Source organism: Strongylocentrotus purpuratus, unplaced genomic scaffold (assembly GCF_000002235.5).
Source record: "Strongylocentrotus purpuratus isolate Spur 01 unplaced genomic scaffold, Spur_5.0 spur5_scaffold_12, whole genome shotgun sequence".
Classification (NCBI taxonomy): Eukaryota; Metazoa; Echinodermata; class Echinoidea; order Camarodonta; family Strongylocentrotidae; genus Strongylocentrotus; species Strongylocentrotus purpuratus.
The window spans coordinates 20,601,039-20,617,425 of record NW_022145597.1 but is presented as its reverse complement, the minus strand read 5'-3'; the positions used below and the strand labels follow the sequence as shown (position 1 = coordinate 20,617,425).

At 36.4% G+C, this 16,387-nt stretch overlaps 1 protein-coding gene across 1 annotated transcript; it reads left to right on the top strand.

Moving 5' to 3' along the window:
* The first annotated feature begins 3,564 nt into the window (after positions 1 to 3,564).
* On the top strand, positions 3,565 to 10,659 carry LOC115922693 (arginine and glutamate-rich protein 1-like). The gene is made up of 4 exons (XM_030982073.1): positions 3,565 to 4,106; positions 5,073 to 5,298; positions 5,736 to 5,819; positions 9,885 to 10,659. The coding sequence occupies exons 1-4, from the start codon at positions 3,706 to 3,708 to the stop codon at positions 10,056 to 10,058; spliced, it is 885 nt and encodes a 294-aa protein (XP_030837933.1). The 5' UTR covers positions 3,565 to 3,705; the 3' UTR covers positions 10,059 to 10,659.
* Positions 10,660 to 16,387: the final 5,728 nt, after the last annotated feature.

Genomic DNA, 16,387 nt, shown 5'->3' with positions numbered 1-16,387 from the left:
TTGCCCCCCCCCCCCCCCCCGCCAAAAAATAAATAAGAGAGAAAGAGAGAAGGGAAAGGGAAAGGGAAAGAGAATAAAAAAGGAAAGGAAGAAGAAGAATAAGAAGAAAAGAGGGGCTCTTGCCTCCTCCTCCTCCCCCCCCCCCCCCGCCAAAAGATAAGTAAGAGAGAGAAGGGAAAGGGAAAGGGAAAGAGAAGATAAAAGGAAAGAAAGAAGAGGAAGAAGAAGAAAAGAGGGTAACGGGGGCAAAGGGCTCTTGCCTCCTTTCTTTCCTATTCTCCCTCTTTTTCGTTTTTCTCTTTCTTTCTTTTCTTTCTTCTCTTTTCTTTCCTTTCTTTTCTTTTTTCTTTTCTTTTTTTCTTTTCTTTCCCTTTTACTCTCTTTTTTCCCCTCCCCCTTTTCTCTTTTTTCCCGACGGCAGCGCAATTTTACCGACAATATCCTGACAGGTGGGGGGGGGGTGTCGCACCCCCACACCCCCTTTGGAGACGCCCCTGCCTTCGCCACTGTTGGCGACCACAAGGCTATCAATACAAATTAAGACATATTAATGAAGATTCTTTTTTAATGTTGCAGAGAGATAAGTATTTTCTCTATGAACTTGTTTAATGGACAATAAATAATATTAAAAACATGAATACTCTAGCGGTATAATGATGAGAGAGATGATTTAAGTCATACTTTTTTTTCAATGTGATTGGAGTGGACTTGAGGGTGGGGGGGGGGGGGGGGTCCCCCTAAGATCTCGGCCGTTTCACAGCCGATCGCCGCGAAAATGCATATTTATGGTAATTTATGCAAACAAGGTCAGAGAATTCACATTTTTACCCATAAATCATATATAATTCATATTCGAGCGTTCTTTTTCACTTCATATATTCGTTAGAATAATAATACGACAACAAAGTTGGAAGAGCCAGTTTATCCCTATGTTATCTCTTGTTTTGATAATTTGTATTTATGTATTATATTATTTTGTTATTTCATTTCATTTCTAACCACAATTCAACTATTTTTACCCAAAATCAAACACATTTACTTGAAACAAGACCAAATAACCAATGTTTTCTCTTTTTTTAAAAGAATAAATGGTATTTCCATATGTTTGGTACATAAATCACAAAAATGAGCGATTTTAGGGCTGACATGCACAAACAAAAGGTCACGTGACTCCGCAATTATACGTCCGATTTTCAACAAAAAAAATGTTTCAAAAGATGCGTAAGACTCGAAAGAAAAAAGTCATGAAAGAAAAACTTTATATCTGCCGCGGTTCCGGAGTAGTCGCGAAATTACTAGAGAGCACTAATCTTTTTTGGGGCCCTCAAAAATTTAAAAAAATCTTACCCCCCCCCCTTGAACGCCAGGGGGGGGGGGGTATCTCCCCAAAACGGTAAAAATTAACGTGTTTTTTTTAACGTTTTTTTCACAGGGCGGAGCCCTCAGAAGCTCAGGGGTATTAAACATCAAAATTAACGTCGGATGAGCATAATTTTATACCTTATTTGTGACAGTGGCAGGACACAATTTGGTGTTGGGTCCAGGGGGCGGAGCCCCCAGAAGCTCAGGAGTTTTTCCATTAAATAATTATTATTTTATACCTTATAATTGGCGTGGGTCCAGGGGGTTTTGGGCAATAAATAACGGTCAGATGAGTATATTTTTATATCTATTTGTGACACTGGAAGGACACAAATTGGTGTTGGATCCAAGGGGCGGAGCCCCAAGAAGGTGAGGGGTTTTATACATCAAATTATCGTCAGATGAGCATATTTATATATCTATTTGTGACACTGGCAGAACACAAATTCTTCTTCCTCTTCCTCTTCTTTCTTTCCTTTTATCTTCTCTTTCCCTCTCCTTCTCCAACATAAGATGCAAGACGGATATATATCGACTCACCTTCTTTCCAAGAACCATACGGCCTGGAATTTACTTTCCCCCCCCCCCTACCATCTTTGCCTGCGACGCAGTCGAAACCTTCAAAGCCGGACTCTTATGGGAAGCCATCCAAGGGGGTAATATAATCATAGTCCCTCCCCACAACTGCAATGTGATGGGACTTAATTCTAAAATGTTCTAGAAGCAACAAACACTCTCTCTCGAACGATAACGTTCTTATTGGTCATCTTTATATCCCTCTTGAGGATCAGGACCAGGATCAGAACAGATTCTCTCTCTCTCTCTTATTTATTTTTTTGGCGGGGGGGGGGGGGGGGAGGGAGGAGGCAAGAGCCTTTTGCCCTTCCCCCATTTCCCTCTTTCCTTCTTCTTCTTCTTTCTTTCCTTTTATATTTTCTTTCCCTTTCCCTTTCCCTTCTCTCTCTCTCTCTCTCTCTCTCTCCTATTTATTTGTTGGCGGGGGGGGGGGGGGGGGGGGAGAAGGCAAAAGCCCTTTGCCCACGTTTCCCTCTTTTCTTCTTCTTCCTCTTCTTTCTTTCCTTTTATCTTCTCTTTCCCTTTCCCTTTCCCTTCTCTCTCTCTCCTATTTATTTGTTGGCGGGGGGGGGGGGGAGAGGCAAAAGCCCTTTGCCCCCGTTTACCTCTTTTCTTCTTCCTCCTCTTCTTTCTTTCCTTTTATCTTCTCTTTCCCTTTCCCTTCTCTCTCTCTCTGATTTATTTTTTGGCGGGGGCAAGAGTCCTTCGCCCCCCCCACCTTTCCCTCTTCTCTTCTTATTCTTCTTTCTTTCCTTTTATCTTCCCTTTCCCTTTTTTCCTTCTCTCTGTCTCCCCCATCAACATAGTAATAACGAAAAAGACCACTCTGTAATCAAGACCATTCCATTTTATTTAATACATTTTCGATATACTTAAATTGGCAACTATTACCTTCTGTCCGAGATCCTCATTTTAAACGACTGATGCGAAAGACTAGTCGACGCACCCTTTCGAGAAAAGCCCCCCCGCTTTCATCGAAAGGGTGTGTTAAAACGGTACTCCGCTCTCAACGCACCCTTTCGAGAAAAGGCCCCCCTCTTTTATCGAATGGGTGCGTTGAGCACACCACACCGCGCCGCACCGCACCGCACCCTTTCGATGAAAGCCTTTTAAATGTATCGTCAATAAACCCCTGGACCTCACTCTTCTTGTGAACAATTATTATCACTCATTATGAACTCAGATAGCTATAACAGCGTAAACATGACATTAGACGTAGGAGAGCATCTACCCATACGATACCCCAAACTTTGCTTTATTGTTACTTAGCTTTAGAGCTAGCTAGCTAGCTAGCTAGCTGTGAGTAAATTTCCACTTTTTTTACGCACACAAAACAAGTCGACCAAAATCAAAGTCGGCCATTAATAACTCACAAGACAGCATGTATGCTCGGTATTGTACAGAGCACTTCGCGTAACAAAAACTTACCACTGGTTTAGATTTTAGACATTTCCCTAGCAATTTAAATCGAATCTCAAAACACATAAGTGATGTCTTAAAAAGTTCCCGTTCAATTTATTCTTTTATTTTGCCATTGTTGGCATTTTTACCTTTTAGACCGATAATGGACACAATTTCAGAGAGCGAAAATGTATTCCGAGTTTACTGTGGGTTTAGTGATTGGGCGCTAATCTACAACGCATCGATCGCGTCGTAGACTTTTGCAGTAAGGAAAATGGACGAAAGGTGACCCATGTTTTTGCAATTTAATGAACTTTTACGATAAAATTTTGATTCTCAGATCATTTATCTGAATCTACAGAAATCATGCCTCGTTCAAGAAGCAAGAGCTCATCAGTAGAGCGAAAATCAAGCAAGAAAAAGCGATCTCGCACTCGTTCCAGATCCAGATCGCGGTCAAAATCGAAGGCGCGGGATCGGGATAGAGAAAAACATGACAGACATGAAAGAAAGGAGGCAGAAAGAGCTGAAAGATCAACAAAGGAAAGAGAACGATCGGAAAGACATAAAAGTAGCAAATCATCTAGGCGTTCCAGATCCAGATCAAGGGAGAGGAGAAGACGGGAAAGGTCGAAATCAAAACGGAAAACTCCAAGTCCAGATATAGACATTTTCGGCAGGGATTTGAGCAAGCGTAATGCTCATGAAGAAGTGCAGAAGAGACAGGAGGAAGAGAGACGAGTGGAGCTGGAAAGACAGAGAAGAATGTGAGAACAAATGGGGTTTAATACATTCCTATCTATCTTGTTTGAAGTGATTTACTGGTGAAATAAATGTAATAACTGCATTTAACCAAACTAAGTTGAACAGGATTTAATATTAAATTAAAACAAATTATTAACTGAAGTGAAAAATGAAGCTGAGTCTGAAACAAACTGGATCTAAAAAGTAAAATCTAAATGGCAGGGGGAGGGGCTAGTGACTGTGTCGTGTGTCCGGATGCTTACAAAAAAAAAAAAGGAATCCCTTTGGCCTTTGCCTCCTTTATTAGCTTTTTGTCTATCATAGTCACAAGTCTCAAAAAGATTTATGCAAATTGCACTGCTTTGCCTTAAGCTTATAGTACAGTTCGAGAATTTTTGTACACTTTTTGTACAAATTCCTGTTTGATGAAAAACAAAAGATAATTTGTCAACCTTCTAAAGTTCTAGGCCTACATAGATAGTGGGATAGAGTCTACACAGAGGGTCATCCTACGTACTGAATAGAGCAGGGGACTCGGAAAGCATGAAGCTCACTGCCATTCCAGGCCAGGCCCAGGAGGTTTTTAACTGCCAGATGAACTGATTTATTGTCATGATTTACAAATGAATTGTAATTTTTTTCTGTAATGATTCTAGACTGGTAAGGTATGGGGAATTCTTTTATGTCCAATGCAATATAAAACATGGTCTTTACCACTGTATGTACGGTATGCATAATCTCAAGGTTATTTCTACATTTTCATCTTCAGGATCATTTTTAAAATATGACTTTTAACATTAAGATGAAGAACTTAATTGTACAAGATGTCAGTCATATGTCGGACTAAGAAGAAAAAAACATACACAATGCAGAGTTCCAGTGAGAGAGACCAGCGATCAATGCCCCAAGAGCTGGCACCAGGAGATTCTCTGCGATATAATGTCTAAACCTTATAGTAATGTTATACTTTGATGTTTGTTGATTAACAGACGACAGCAGGAGATGGAGGCCAAGTTGATAGAGGAGGAGGTGACTCGGAGAGTGGAGGAGATGGTGGCACAGAGGGTGGAGGAGGAGTTGGAGAAGAGGAAAGATGACATTGAAGAGGAAGTCGGGAGAAGGGTGGAAGAGGCCAAGAAGATTATGGAGAAAGAGATGATGGAGGAGATGGAGAAACAGAGAGAAGCAGAAGTAGCAGCACAGAAAGCTAAAGAGGTCAGTTTAAAACCTAAATATACATGTATGACGCCATAACCTGCCTTATAGTCTTATACCCCAGATACCATGATCTGTACATGAAGTATTCATTCTCTGGGACCTTTTCTACCTGTAGATAGCTTAAATGTCATTAACTTAAAAGTTAATTGTTAAATAGTTTCTGTTATAGGTTTACCACATGCGTGGACAAGCATAAATAAGCCAGAACTGAAGTTGCTAAACACTAAGAAGGGCTTGTTAATACTTGTAGATCTGCACATAGGTTGGACCTCTAATATACAGAGCAAGTTTATAGTACTTGGTTCTTGGTACACTTAAAAGTGTTTACATAGTGCATGTATGTTATGTTCGGTATGCGGCTTTATTGAACTGAACCAAAGAACACTATTATTTTTATACCAGCTCTTATTCTCTCAATTTTTGACCATTTTCAGGAGGAAGAACTGGATAAACGAGAGGCGCTTGAGAAGATCATGCATGAAAATCAGCGCAAGATTGAAGAAGCCCAAAGAAAACTGGTGAGTTGTCAATGTCTAGTAGCTGTGGGAGGTTGAGAAAAGACCCAAAACACAGCCCAGGAAGAATAAAAGATTTTTTGTTAAAGTCTGGAAAATAAGCAGGAAAGAGAAACTGTTTAAGATGAATTGATAGAGAGGGGAAATAAGGGGGGGGGGGGTACGCAAAACGTTCTAAATGAAAAAAGTTATTTAGGTAATCTATCCCTTGAGCAATCCCTTTCCCTTCTCATCCTCCCCACAACCTAACTTAAATGTTTGACTTTCCTTTCACAGGGTTTTTTTCTGTACCATTTATATGCATTATGTGAAATTATTTTGTATCTTTATCGTTTTTCCCGTTGTGGGATAACAGCCTAATACATCATGTATTACATTTTGCATTTCTATTACAGGCTTTCTTTTTTACAGAAACTATTCGGATCAATCCCATACATTATATCTGAATAAAAGGCCCAATTAAATTTATTTCCAGTTTACTGTCACCCCATCATGCACTGCAAAGCGACCTTTAAAAAAATATCAGGTTATGTACAATTTCTACAAATGAAGAGACTGTAAAAAAAAAGAAGTGTGATTTATGCTGGTACTGAATTTGATATTTAGAGTTGGAATTTCAAATCAAGGATTTTGGACAGAAGTACGGTCATGTCGCATCAAATATCAATTCCAACCCTTTGTGATGTATACTAGAAAAAATACTTAATCTTTGACAGGAAACTGGTATTTAATTTTATTGGGCCTAATGCTTGTTCCTTTACCTTACAGTGTATGTGTTTTGTGTCAGTTATGTGATGAAAAATCAATTGCACATTTCTCTATATATTCTACACATGTTTTGGTAATCAAGTATATATTCCATCTATCACCTGTTGCAAATTAACTTAAATCAAAAGCACTATTGTTCTTCAGGCATTTTGCTTATAATAGTACGGCTAGTGCATATATATTAGGAGGAGGTATAATAAATTTTAAGTAGATGATGGTATACTATAAGATTCATATTTCAGTTTTTTAGAGACATTTTCACATTTGAAAAGGCAATAGGTTGGATTTCATTTCTAATTATTACATTCTTTGTTTTAGACAAAGAGTTCTAAATGCACATTAATTGGATTTTGATCATTTATTTAGTGAAAGCCCAGAAGTAAAACCATCAATTGAAAATGAGATGGAACAGCCCCAGAAATAATAATAAAATGTGGAATTATTCAATTAATATAAATTAATGAATGGCTTAAGATTTTGTTTGGATACTGAAAAAACAGTAGAATTTATAGAAATCCCCTTGATTTACATTAGTTTGTCATTGTCATTTTTTTCAGTTCCTTTTGATTTCTCTACCCCTTCCATGTTTTTGTGTGATACTAACACAGAAAGTTTGCAGAGCTTTTATATTAAAGGTACTATGTCCTATTTGCAGGCCAAAAAAAATGAAAAGATTAAATTTGAACAGCATTTGAAAAATAATATTAATTTAGAACTTCCCTGAAAAAAAGAGGGCTTGAAAATGTCTTTAAGTGGGAAAATAACGACAATTAGTTGTCGAATCGACTCGAGAGCTATAGAGCCAGTAAGTAATAGTCTGATTTTCAGACCATTGTACCGAATGGTCATACGTTTTATGCTGCGCAAAGGTTCAATCAGTTTAATTTTGGCCATTACAAGAAGTGGGTTATTGATGTAGAAAAATGCTCATGTACCCTTTACAGCTCATTTTATGTATGTAATTACCAAAGAAGAAAAAAAACCAGTCAGTCTCTCAATAGTGTCTGACAGTGAAGTCTAGCAAGTAAACAGGTTACCTTGCATAATTTGAATATTAGGACACTGCTAACGTTTAAATTTCACAGATAGGACATTAATGACATATTCATGATTCCTGCAAAGTTCTACAGAATTCGATGTTGGCTGCAAAAGAGACATAGTATCTTTAATGTATGTGTTCCAGTTTGATTATTATTAATTTGACATGTGTGTTATTTCACCCAAGTGAGACGTATATGAAGTATTGAAGTAGTATTTGGGGAAGAGAATGAATAATGATAAAGGACAACATGCTCTACATGAATTATTTTCATTTTGTGTAACCCGTCTTTTAATAAAAATGTAGTGGATTCTTTTTGTTAATTTACTATATTCAGTTTTTATACTATTTACACGGTGTCGGTACCATTTCTTTTTTTCTTAGCCTTATTATGAATTATTCATAAGCCATATAAACCTTATTGCTGACTGTGCTGTGATATTTTTTATATACTTAAAATAATGAGCAAATTATCAGTTGATTATCCCAATTATAAACATTAGTTTATGTCAAGCACACTAGAGTCTCAAAAATTCTTTTCCACTTTTCCCTTACTCATTATTTTTGTATTTCCTGCAAACATCTGCCAGATGACCTGTTACATAGTAGATCTAGATAAATACGTGTACATCGGAAGTTAATATATTCCCTTTTCATTTTTTTTATAAATCTGTCACTTTAGTAAATGTTCTTTAACTTCCCTCTACCTTTCTTACATTTACATGTGAATGTAATGTATGTGTTCACTGTATTATATTCATTTTGCTCTGTTGCCTATTTAATGGAATACTCTCTGGAAGGTGATATATATCATAAGCTGACCGTTCACTTTTCCTCCACAGCTAAACGCTAATTTACCAGGATTAGGCAGTTTATACATCTGCCTTCAAACCATGTGCTCGCATTCTAATGACATTTTCAGACACTCGTGAGCAGTGTTGTGTTTTAACAATGCTTAAAATAACTGGAAGTACAGGAATTTACAGTTTAGATCGCAGTGCTGTAAAGCCGGAATCCGCCAAGAAAAGGAGTTGGAAAGTACCCGCTGATTGAAGGCTTGCAAGTTTAAATTGGTTTGTTTCCCCCCACACGGTTGCAACTGGCCCCAGCATATAACTTTCTACCAATGTCTGGGACCCTATTGCATAAGACTTCATATACACCCGCCCTTGCATTCTGTTACAACTAGTTGTTCAGCTCCTGTAGATACATACCGGTGCCTCAAATTATGTCTCCTAGTCTATTTTTTTTTTTTATTGTAAACCGTGCTTGAAAGTTTCTTTCCCCCAAGATTTCTTTAACCCAACCATGAAATTAAAATGTCATGTCGGTTTTAGAGAATTCACTAAAATTTGAGTGACTATGGGAAGCACATTTACTTGTATATTTCTCCCGAAGGTCTGATCTATAAAAAAAACGTAATCCTACATCGCAGGCAAAACAAAGTAAAATAAATTTACATTCAATTTTAGTTATAGTTTTTCATGGTTGAAATAATGTTAAGGAGAAACGCAAAAGCTCAGATTAGAACACGATATCTGCTTGACGAAGTACAATGTTTATAGGCAAAGCGGTTTCTTCATCTTTTTATTGACAATGTCCATAAAATCGTAAGGAAGAAAATGCAAAATTCTTGTCCCAGTGGCATTTCATCAAATCGTGAGTATTTACTGATCGTGCATTAATGCCATGATTTCTGTACATAAGATGTTCTTGTACTAACATTTCAAGCAATAATAGAGGCTGAAAAGGGGCTAGGATGAGCATTTATCATGCCAATAGATTCTCTATATTTCAATATCATTTTTTTAGAAAAGATGGTTATTAATAATGATGTACAGGTCATCCTCATTATAATGTATATTTTGTCAAAGGGTGAAGTGCTTGGGTTATTTTTTTTTTTGTGGGGGGGGGGGGGGGCTATGTTTAGACAAGTTGCACTTACACCAACGCTTTCACCCATGCAGGAAATCTCAGAAGGAAAGTTGGAGACAATGATTTCATTATGATGAGGGTCATCTGTATTATTATGTCCATTATTCTGTACAAAATAAAAGAAAAAAAAGAGGCTAATTATGATTTTTTTTTTAAATACACACTTTGCTAATTCGGGGGTTCAATTTTTGGTAAGTAATTAGATTTGGTATTTTAGGGGAGATCGGGGACTGTTAAAAGGGATTTCCCTCAATTTTATATTTCGAGAAGAAACATTTGTCTTTTGGCCTTGCGTTCACATGCTTCCTTCTCTTTCTGGTTTGTAGGCTGAGGAACGCTTGGAGATGGTGGAGAGGCAACGCAAAATGGACGAGGAGCGCCAGGCGTTTGAGCGCGAGCAAAAGCGGCGTCACAAGGCCGAACAGGAGGTTATCCTGAACAAAAAGAGCAGTCGCCCTAAGCTGTCGTTTGGCTTCAAGAAGACAGATCCGCCAACGTGAGAGGGCGCCCTCCTGTGTTGATCCCCTGTACATGTTTTGAATGGAGGATGAAGTCAAAGACCAGCGGCTCTTGTGAGTAGTAACCAGTTCTGTGAATGCGTTCTTATCCAGGGTTTTGTAGTAGCTTAAATCTTTACACAATGTTTCCATATGAAAAGCATGTACATGTAGGTAGTGGTAAACAAAACAATAAACAACAACAAACAGGGTTGTATTACCAGTTGTAGGAATTTGACTGTTTATGGAATTATACAGACTTTTCCATGTTTACCTTATTATTATGAGAACTTGAGAAGTACACATGTTGCATGGAGAGATCTTAAGGTGTTATTTGGTTGGCTTTTAAGGGGGTTTGGGTGGAAGTTAATTCAGTACTTAAGTTGAATTTAAAGTATTTGTAGTCTTTTTTCCTGATTTGATTGGTTTCAAGCATTATGAGGGAATTCAGGAATTATTTTTTTACCAAATTTTTGTTTTTGTTCAGTATTTATTTTGTGGTATCACCGTTTATATATTCATAGTGAAACTAAATCAAAATGCATTTTTTATGCGGTCACTAATTACTTCTACATTTGCTCTCGTAACAAAAAAACACACTGAATGTCTTAAATTTGGACAATCTAATTCTTCTGAAGCTCAGTTTATCATAGGAATTATCAAATAAAAGGAGGGATGAAGACCACTAGTGCTTCAAAGTGTCATACATTGTTCAAATTGATAATGCTGATCATATTCATAACTTCCATGAAATTCCTTTGTATATTATTACTTGTAAAAGAAAAGAACACTTGTGCTGGAATTTTGCATTGCAATTTGCAAAAATACATGTTCACTTATGCAAATAAGTTGGTTTAAAGAATATATAAAAAGTAAGCCTCATTCAAACCTGACATTGTATTAAAACTGCCTAAATCCAACAACAGAGGCAAAAGCGACAAAACGCAGAAAGCATTTTACTCTTAAATGAATGGCAATGCCCAGGGAAAAATTTAATATTTATTTTTTGGGGGCTACTTTTCAAGCTTGCCTGCATGAAATGAACACTCTAAAATTGTTTTGCATTGAACTCTATGCAAATTTACAGGGGCTCTTTTCTGATTTTAGGGGGCTCTTTTGGGCATTTCGGGGGCTATTTCGCCCCGAGCCCCCATGTATTTTTTTCACTGAATGGCGAGGGTGGTAAAAAAAGAAAACAATAACAAGTGGCTGGGTGCAAAAAATGCCACTAAGCGCTCCAAATGATCTGTGTATTGTTACTATTGTAGGATACAATTAAATATAAACTTGAAACGCTAGAACGTTTTGTCAGTTTACATATTTGCTGCGGTGCTTTTTGGAGGCAGTGTACCACATCACGTTTGACTGGGGCTGTACATGCAGTGTATGACTATCCTCCCAAAGTCAGGTGACCACCCTCCCAAAGTCAGGTGACCTCTTTAGACACAATTATTATGGAGACTCTTTTTTATAATGTCAAGCATGAAGTTCATTAAAGAATTTTGAAGTTATGCTCTATGAATGCTAATATGTTCATGTAGCTTGATGCAACTTCTATTTAACTTCAAACCATTGATGATAAGATGAACTTGCAATGGAATAGTCATGTATTATATGATTTCTCAACCTAATAACCGTATTGATGTGTCACCAACATGTTTATCTAAGTTATATATAAAAGATGTTATATTATGCTTAATGTATCAAACCAAAGGGTGTTTTGTAGAGACAAAGCTCTACAAAACTCCCAATTGTTTAGGATATATTGTTAGAAAAAATGGGGTGGGGGAAGGGTAATGTAGTGGAGGGGGCAGGCTTATTTCTGATACATTTAACTGGCTACATGATCTTCTAAGCATATAATGCATGCAGCTGATGGTGAATTATCACGGAGAAAAGGCAAATTTTAGTCTTGGATTAATTGTTTGTTAACATTCATTGTGCTTTTTTAAATTTAGTTTCACTCCACAATCATGCAGATTATGTAGCCGTACTCTGGGAGTATAGCAAAATTCTCTTGAAAGAAATCTCTAGCAAAAAGCTTCCCAAAATCACATTTGTTGTAATTGGAAGAATAACAAAAGTATCTATTTCCATAAAAAGACAAGATTTAGATTGAGAGATAGTAAGATAATCCACAAGGGGAATACACAAATTTGTATGTGCATGTACATGTACCTTGTACAATGTAGTAAAATATACACCATTTAAACCTTGGTAATGATGATGCTTATATTCAGATGCAAGGTTGTATTTTGTTCTCTTATATTACACTCAGAATTTTGTTAAGTCTTAGTATAAAATAGGATAATAATTTACTGCAGAATATATATTCTCGACTGAAACTTGAATCTAAACTTGTTTAGATATTAATTTCTGTGAATATTACCATTTGAGTCGGGTCATGTTAACATTCTCCTTATCTTGCAATGGAGTTCTTTTCAATCAGGTATTAATTAAATATTTGAATGCTGCTATTTGATGTAATATTACCGATGTATCCTACAAACCATGAATGCTAAGAATATACTGTCAGCTACCGGCAAGAAGGCTGCTATTGCCAGTACATGTCTGTTAGGGCCTCCTTGTGGGAAACGGACGCTAAACTTGTGCCCTTTTTACACACAAGTACAAAACAATGAGAAACAAAGTTACCTCTGTTGGCATACTGTAGTAGAATCACACACTATATCTGATATATCATTCACTACTGTTTGTTTGTGTTAGGGTACATTTAGATCAAAAGGTATTTATGCGTGTTCACATCATTAGTAAGATTAGGAAATGTGTAATCTGTCTCCCATTATATCTCCTAGAGTCCTATACATGCATTGTACATAGTGATGTACAAATTGTACATAAAACCCAAATTTGATTGTTCTGAATTTTTCCTTTGATTTTTCCTCTGTGTTCTGTTTTTAATAGTATCGTAATTTTTCTATGTAAGGTAAAATTATTTTGCTAGCACTCTCTCTCTCTCTGTCTCTGTCTCTTTCTCTCTGTGTCCCTTTCTATATCTCTCTCCTCTCTCTCTCTCTCTCACTCTTCTTTTTCTCTACTTTCATTATTTGTATATACATGTACCTGCATTATGATCTCTGTGTAGTACGTCTCCTTTACTTGTTGCATGCATTTGAAGAGTTAAGATACCTATCTGAAATCACTACTTGAGCTTGTTAATTTCATCTGAGACGGTTCTTTTCAGGGACTACACTTGTAGTAGTTTTAAAAAGAGTGCATTGAACTGTTCCTTACTACAATAAATCAATGATTCCAACAAATTTTGTTTCTTCTGTTGTCCTGTTCGAGTGTGGTGAATGCCGAGAGGTTGATATGACATACCGGTATGCTCCAGTGACAATTAATCCCGGCTTTATTTTTCTCAAAAGTATAGGGTCATTGATAAGATTCCATGAGACCTGTTTACTCATCTTATGCATACTTTTTGACCAAAGTTTTTCTTAACAACTAAAATAAGATTGCTAGATGCTTGCCCGACATAGCAATAATGAATGAATGTAAAGTGGCTTCCATCCCTGGAAATGCCGTTATTCGTAGCAGGTGAATGAAGGGGCGGGTAACTAGGGGCTAAGGAGAGGAACATGCATGAATTAAAATGCATCAGTAAACAGATAGATGTATTGGGTATTACGGTAGAGTTAGTTATGTATAGGGTTGGGTCCGGGGTCAAAGCTAGGAGTTTGGTTAGTGTAGGAAAGTGACCTCTGAAAAATTGTTGCAGGAGAGGATGTCATACAAGAACTGTCCAGATTTGGACGCATTGATAAATGTTATGCGAGTGAATTAACCCACAACTTTGAGAATACCATCCCTGACCGATATGTATACAATTTTGGATTTTTAAAAAGGTTACACGGACACGGACTATCAACATGTCGATCAGGATTGACCCCTCTCCGCTCCAACTTGGTTGTATCCAGATAAAGATAATTGAAATTAAAAGGTACAATTAATGTACATGTGTGAGGGATAATATGCGTACTATCTAATAACGGCTCGAGATAGACAGAAAGTGTTAGTACATGATTTAGAATGTGAAAGATACAGGAGAGAGTGCTTGTATGCCGTTTGCTGATGGGGCTTCAAACTTGTTGGTCGAATTTAGATTTGAGATTTTTAAAATTGCCCATTTCCTTCTCTGACATATCAACTTCCGTCTACTCTTTTAGATTTTTTTTTTTTTTTTTGGGGGGGGGGGGGGGAGGGGAGAGATGGGTTCCAAATTATTAACTTCTATCAGCATTCCCATCTGTTCTCATTCTCTCTACATCTTTACACTGTCTCAGAGACATTCAGTCACACAGTAACATAAACTTCCAGTTTTAGAGAGGGTAAAAAATGCATTAGTTGCTGATTTCTCATTAATGCCCTTTTTTCCCCTCCCCTCCCCTCCCCTGCTCTCTCTCTCTCTCTCTCTCTCTCTCTCTCTCTCTCTCTCTCTCTCTCTCTCTCTCTCTTCCTCCTTCCTTCCCTCTCTGTCTCACTCTCTCTTACTCCTCCCTCTTTTTCTCTAAATTTCTAACGGAATGCATTTTTCCCCAGAGAAAATTGAAAAAAAAGTTTCAAGAGTCAGTTTGTATGTTTGAATTTATATCTCATTCATATTTTCCACTTATTTTTCAAAAATAAAACCATGAGAAATCGATTACATTCTTAATGTAATCCACATACATGTTCTAATGTACTAATACATGATACATGTACTAACACATGATAATCAAATGGTTTTAAGAAAAGTCTTATTATTCATTAACAGCCAAATCCTGCAATAAAAACTGGCGGTGCCCCAACAATTAAAAATAGATAATAATTGGTTTAAGTGCCTTAAAATTGATAAAATCAACTTTAAGGCTTGATGAAACTCCCCATCCTACATAAGAAAGAGTAGGAAATATAGAAAAGAATATGATAGTTCATTAAAGGATTGTTCCAACACTACAGAACCTACCCCACATATTATAAGGAGTTTTTTTTTAAAAAGGTAAACATGTTAAATAAGTTGTTTTCCGGTGTTTTATCAATAATTTTATGCCACATATGATCATTTGTGTCACAATACTTTCCTGATATCAAAGCAGAATCTTTTACAATATTGAGAATCCTTTCAAGTATTGCGACTTGGCATGCAAGATGAATCCATAATTTGTTACGATTCATCGTCCATTATTAATAGTTAGAGCACGAATGCTATTTCTCTCTCAATAACTGCTCATGACTGACAACTTCTCGAATAGCGATTAAAAAGTTAATCCCATCTGTTTATAAGCATACAAAATGAATTTGTAGAGACTTAAATGAAAATGAACCAGTATATATAAACACAAAAGCACATTTCTCTCTCAATAACTGCTCATCAATGATCAATAACTGCTCATTAATGATCAACAATGCCCGGTTAATCACATATTTAACAAATTGTTTTAAAAAACCTCAAATAGTGAGATTGTTGCATCTCTTTGCAAGTAATCAAAATTAAAATTCATTACAATGATATGGGATGATTGAATTTAAGTTCTCAGTAAATACGAAGGCAAGAAAATGTATAAGTTCACGTGTGTATAATTAGAAGCTAAAAATTGGAATAAACTAGGCAGATAGGGATATGAATGCATCCTTCACAAAGTTGCAATTTGCGTATCTCTTATGGAACAGAGTTATAATTGATACCAAATCCAAGTTGACAATGCCCCTTTTTTACAACAGGCCCTGGCATAGTTTTCCTGGGCATGTACATTTGACTTGGTGCGCAAGACTATCACAGATGAAAATTATAATGTAATCGTTTAGATTATTTGCAACAAACGAGATTTAGAATGCTAATGTTATACTGGTACTGTAGAAAGTTGCAGATAATGCACATGAATTATAAAGTTTATCAATAAAATATGACTGTCCTCTAAATGCATGTACATAGTACATAATATTCGTTGGAAAAATGAAGACATAAATATCAGAAAATGAAAGGAAAATTTGTCATCGTGTAAGTGCTAATTATCTAAATCAAGTTAGTGAGTTTTTTTATTTTGCAAAATAGATTTTGCCAGATACCAAAATGTTCACAATTTGCATTGTCAGTATTATGGTAAGCAGTATACAGTGAAATATAAACAATTAATGTGAAAGAAAAATACTTGTACCTAAATCTTTAACCATTAATAGCTTCGAAAAGAAAATATACATCTCATATTTAAATTAATCGTAAAATATAAGATTTAGAAAATAAAACATTGTAACTGTTACTAAATACATTTAAAAATGAAATGGAAGAATACTTTTTTTTGGGGGGGGGGGAATTTACATATCTAAGTAAA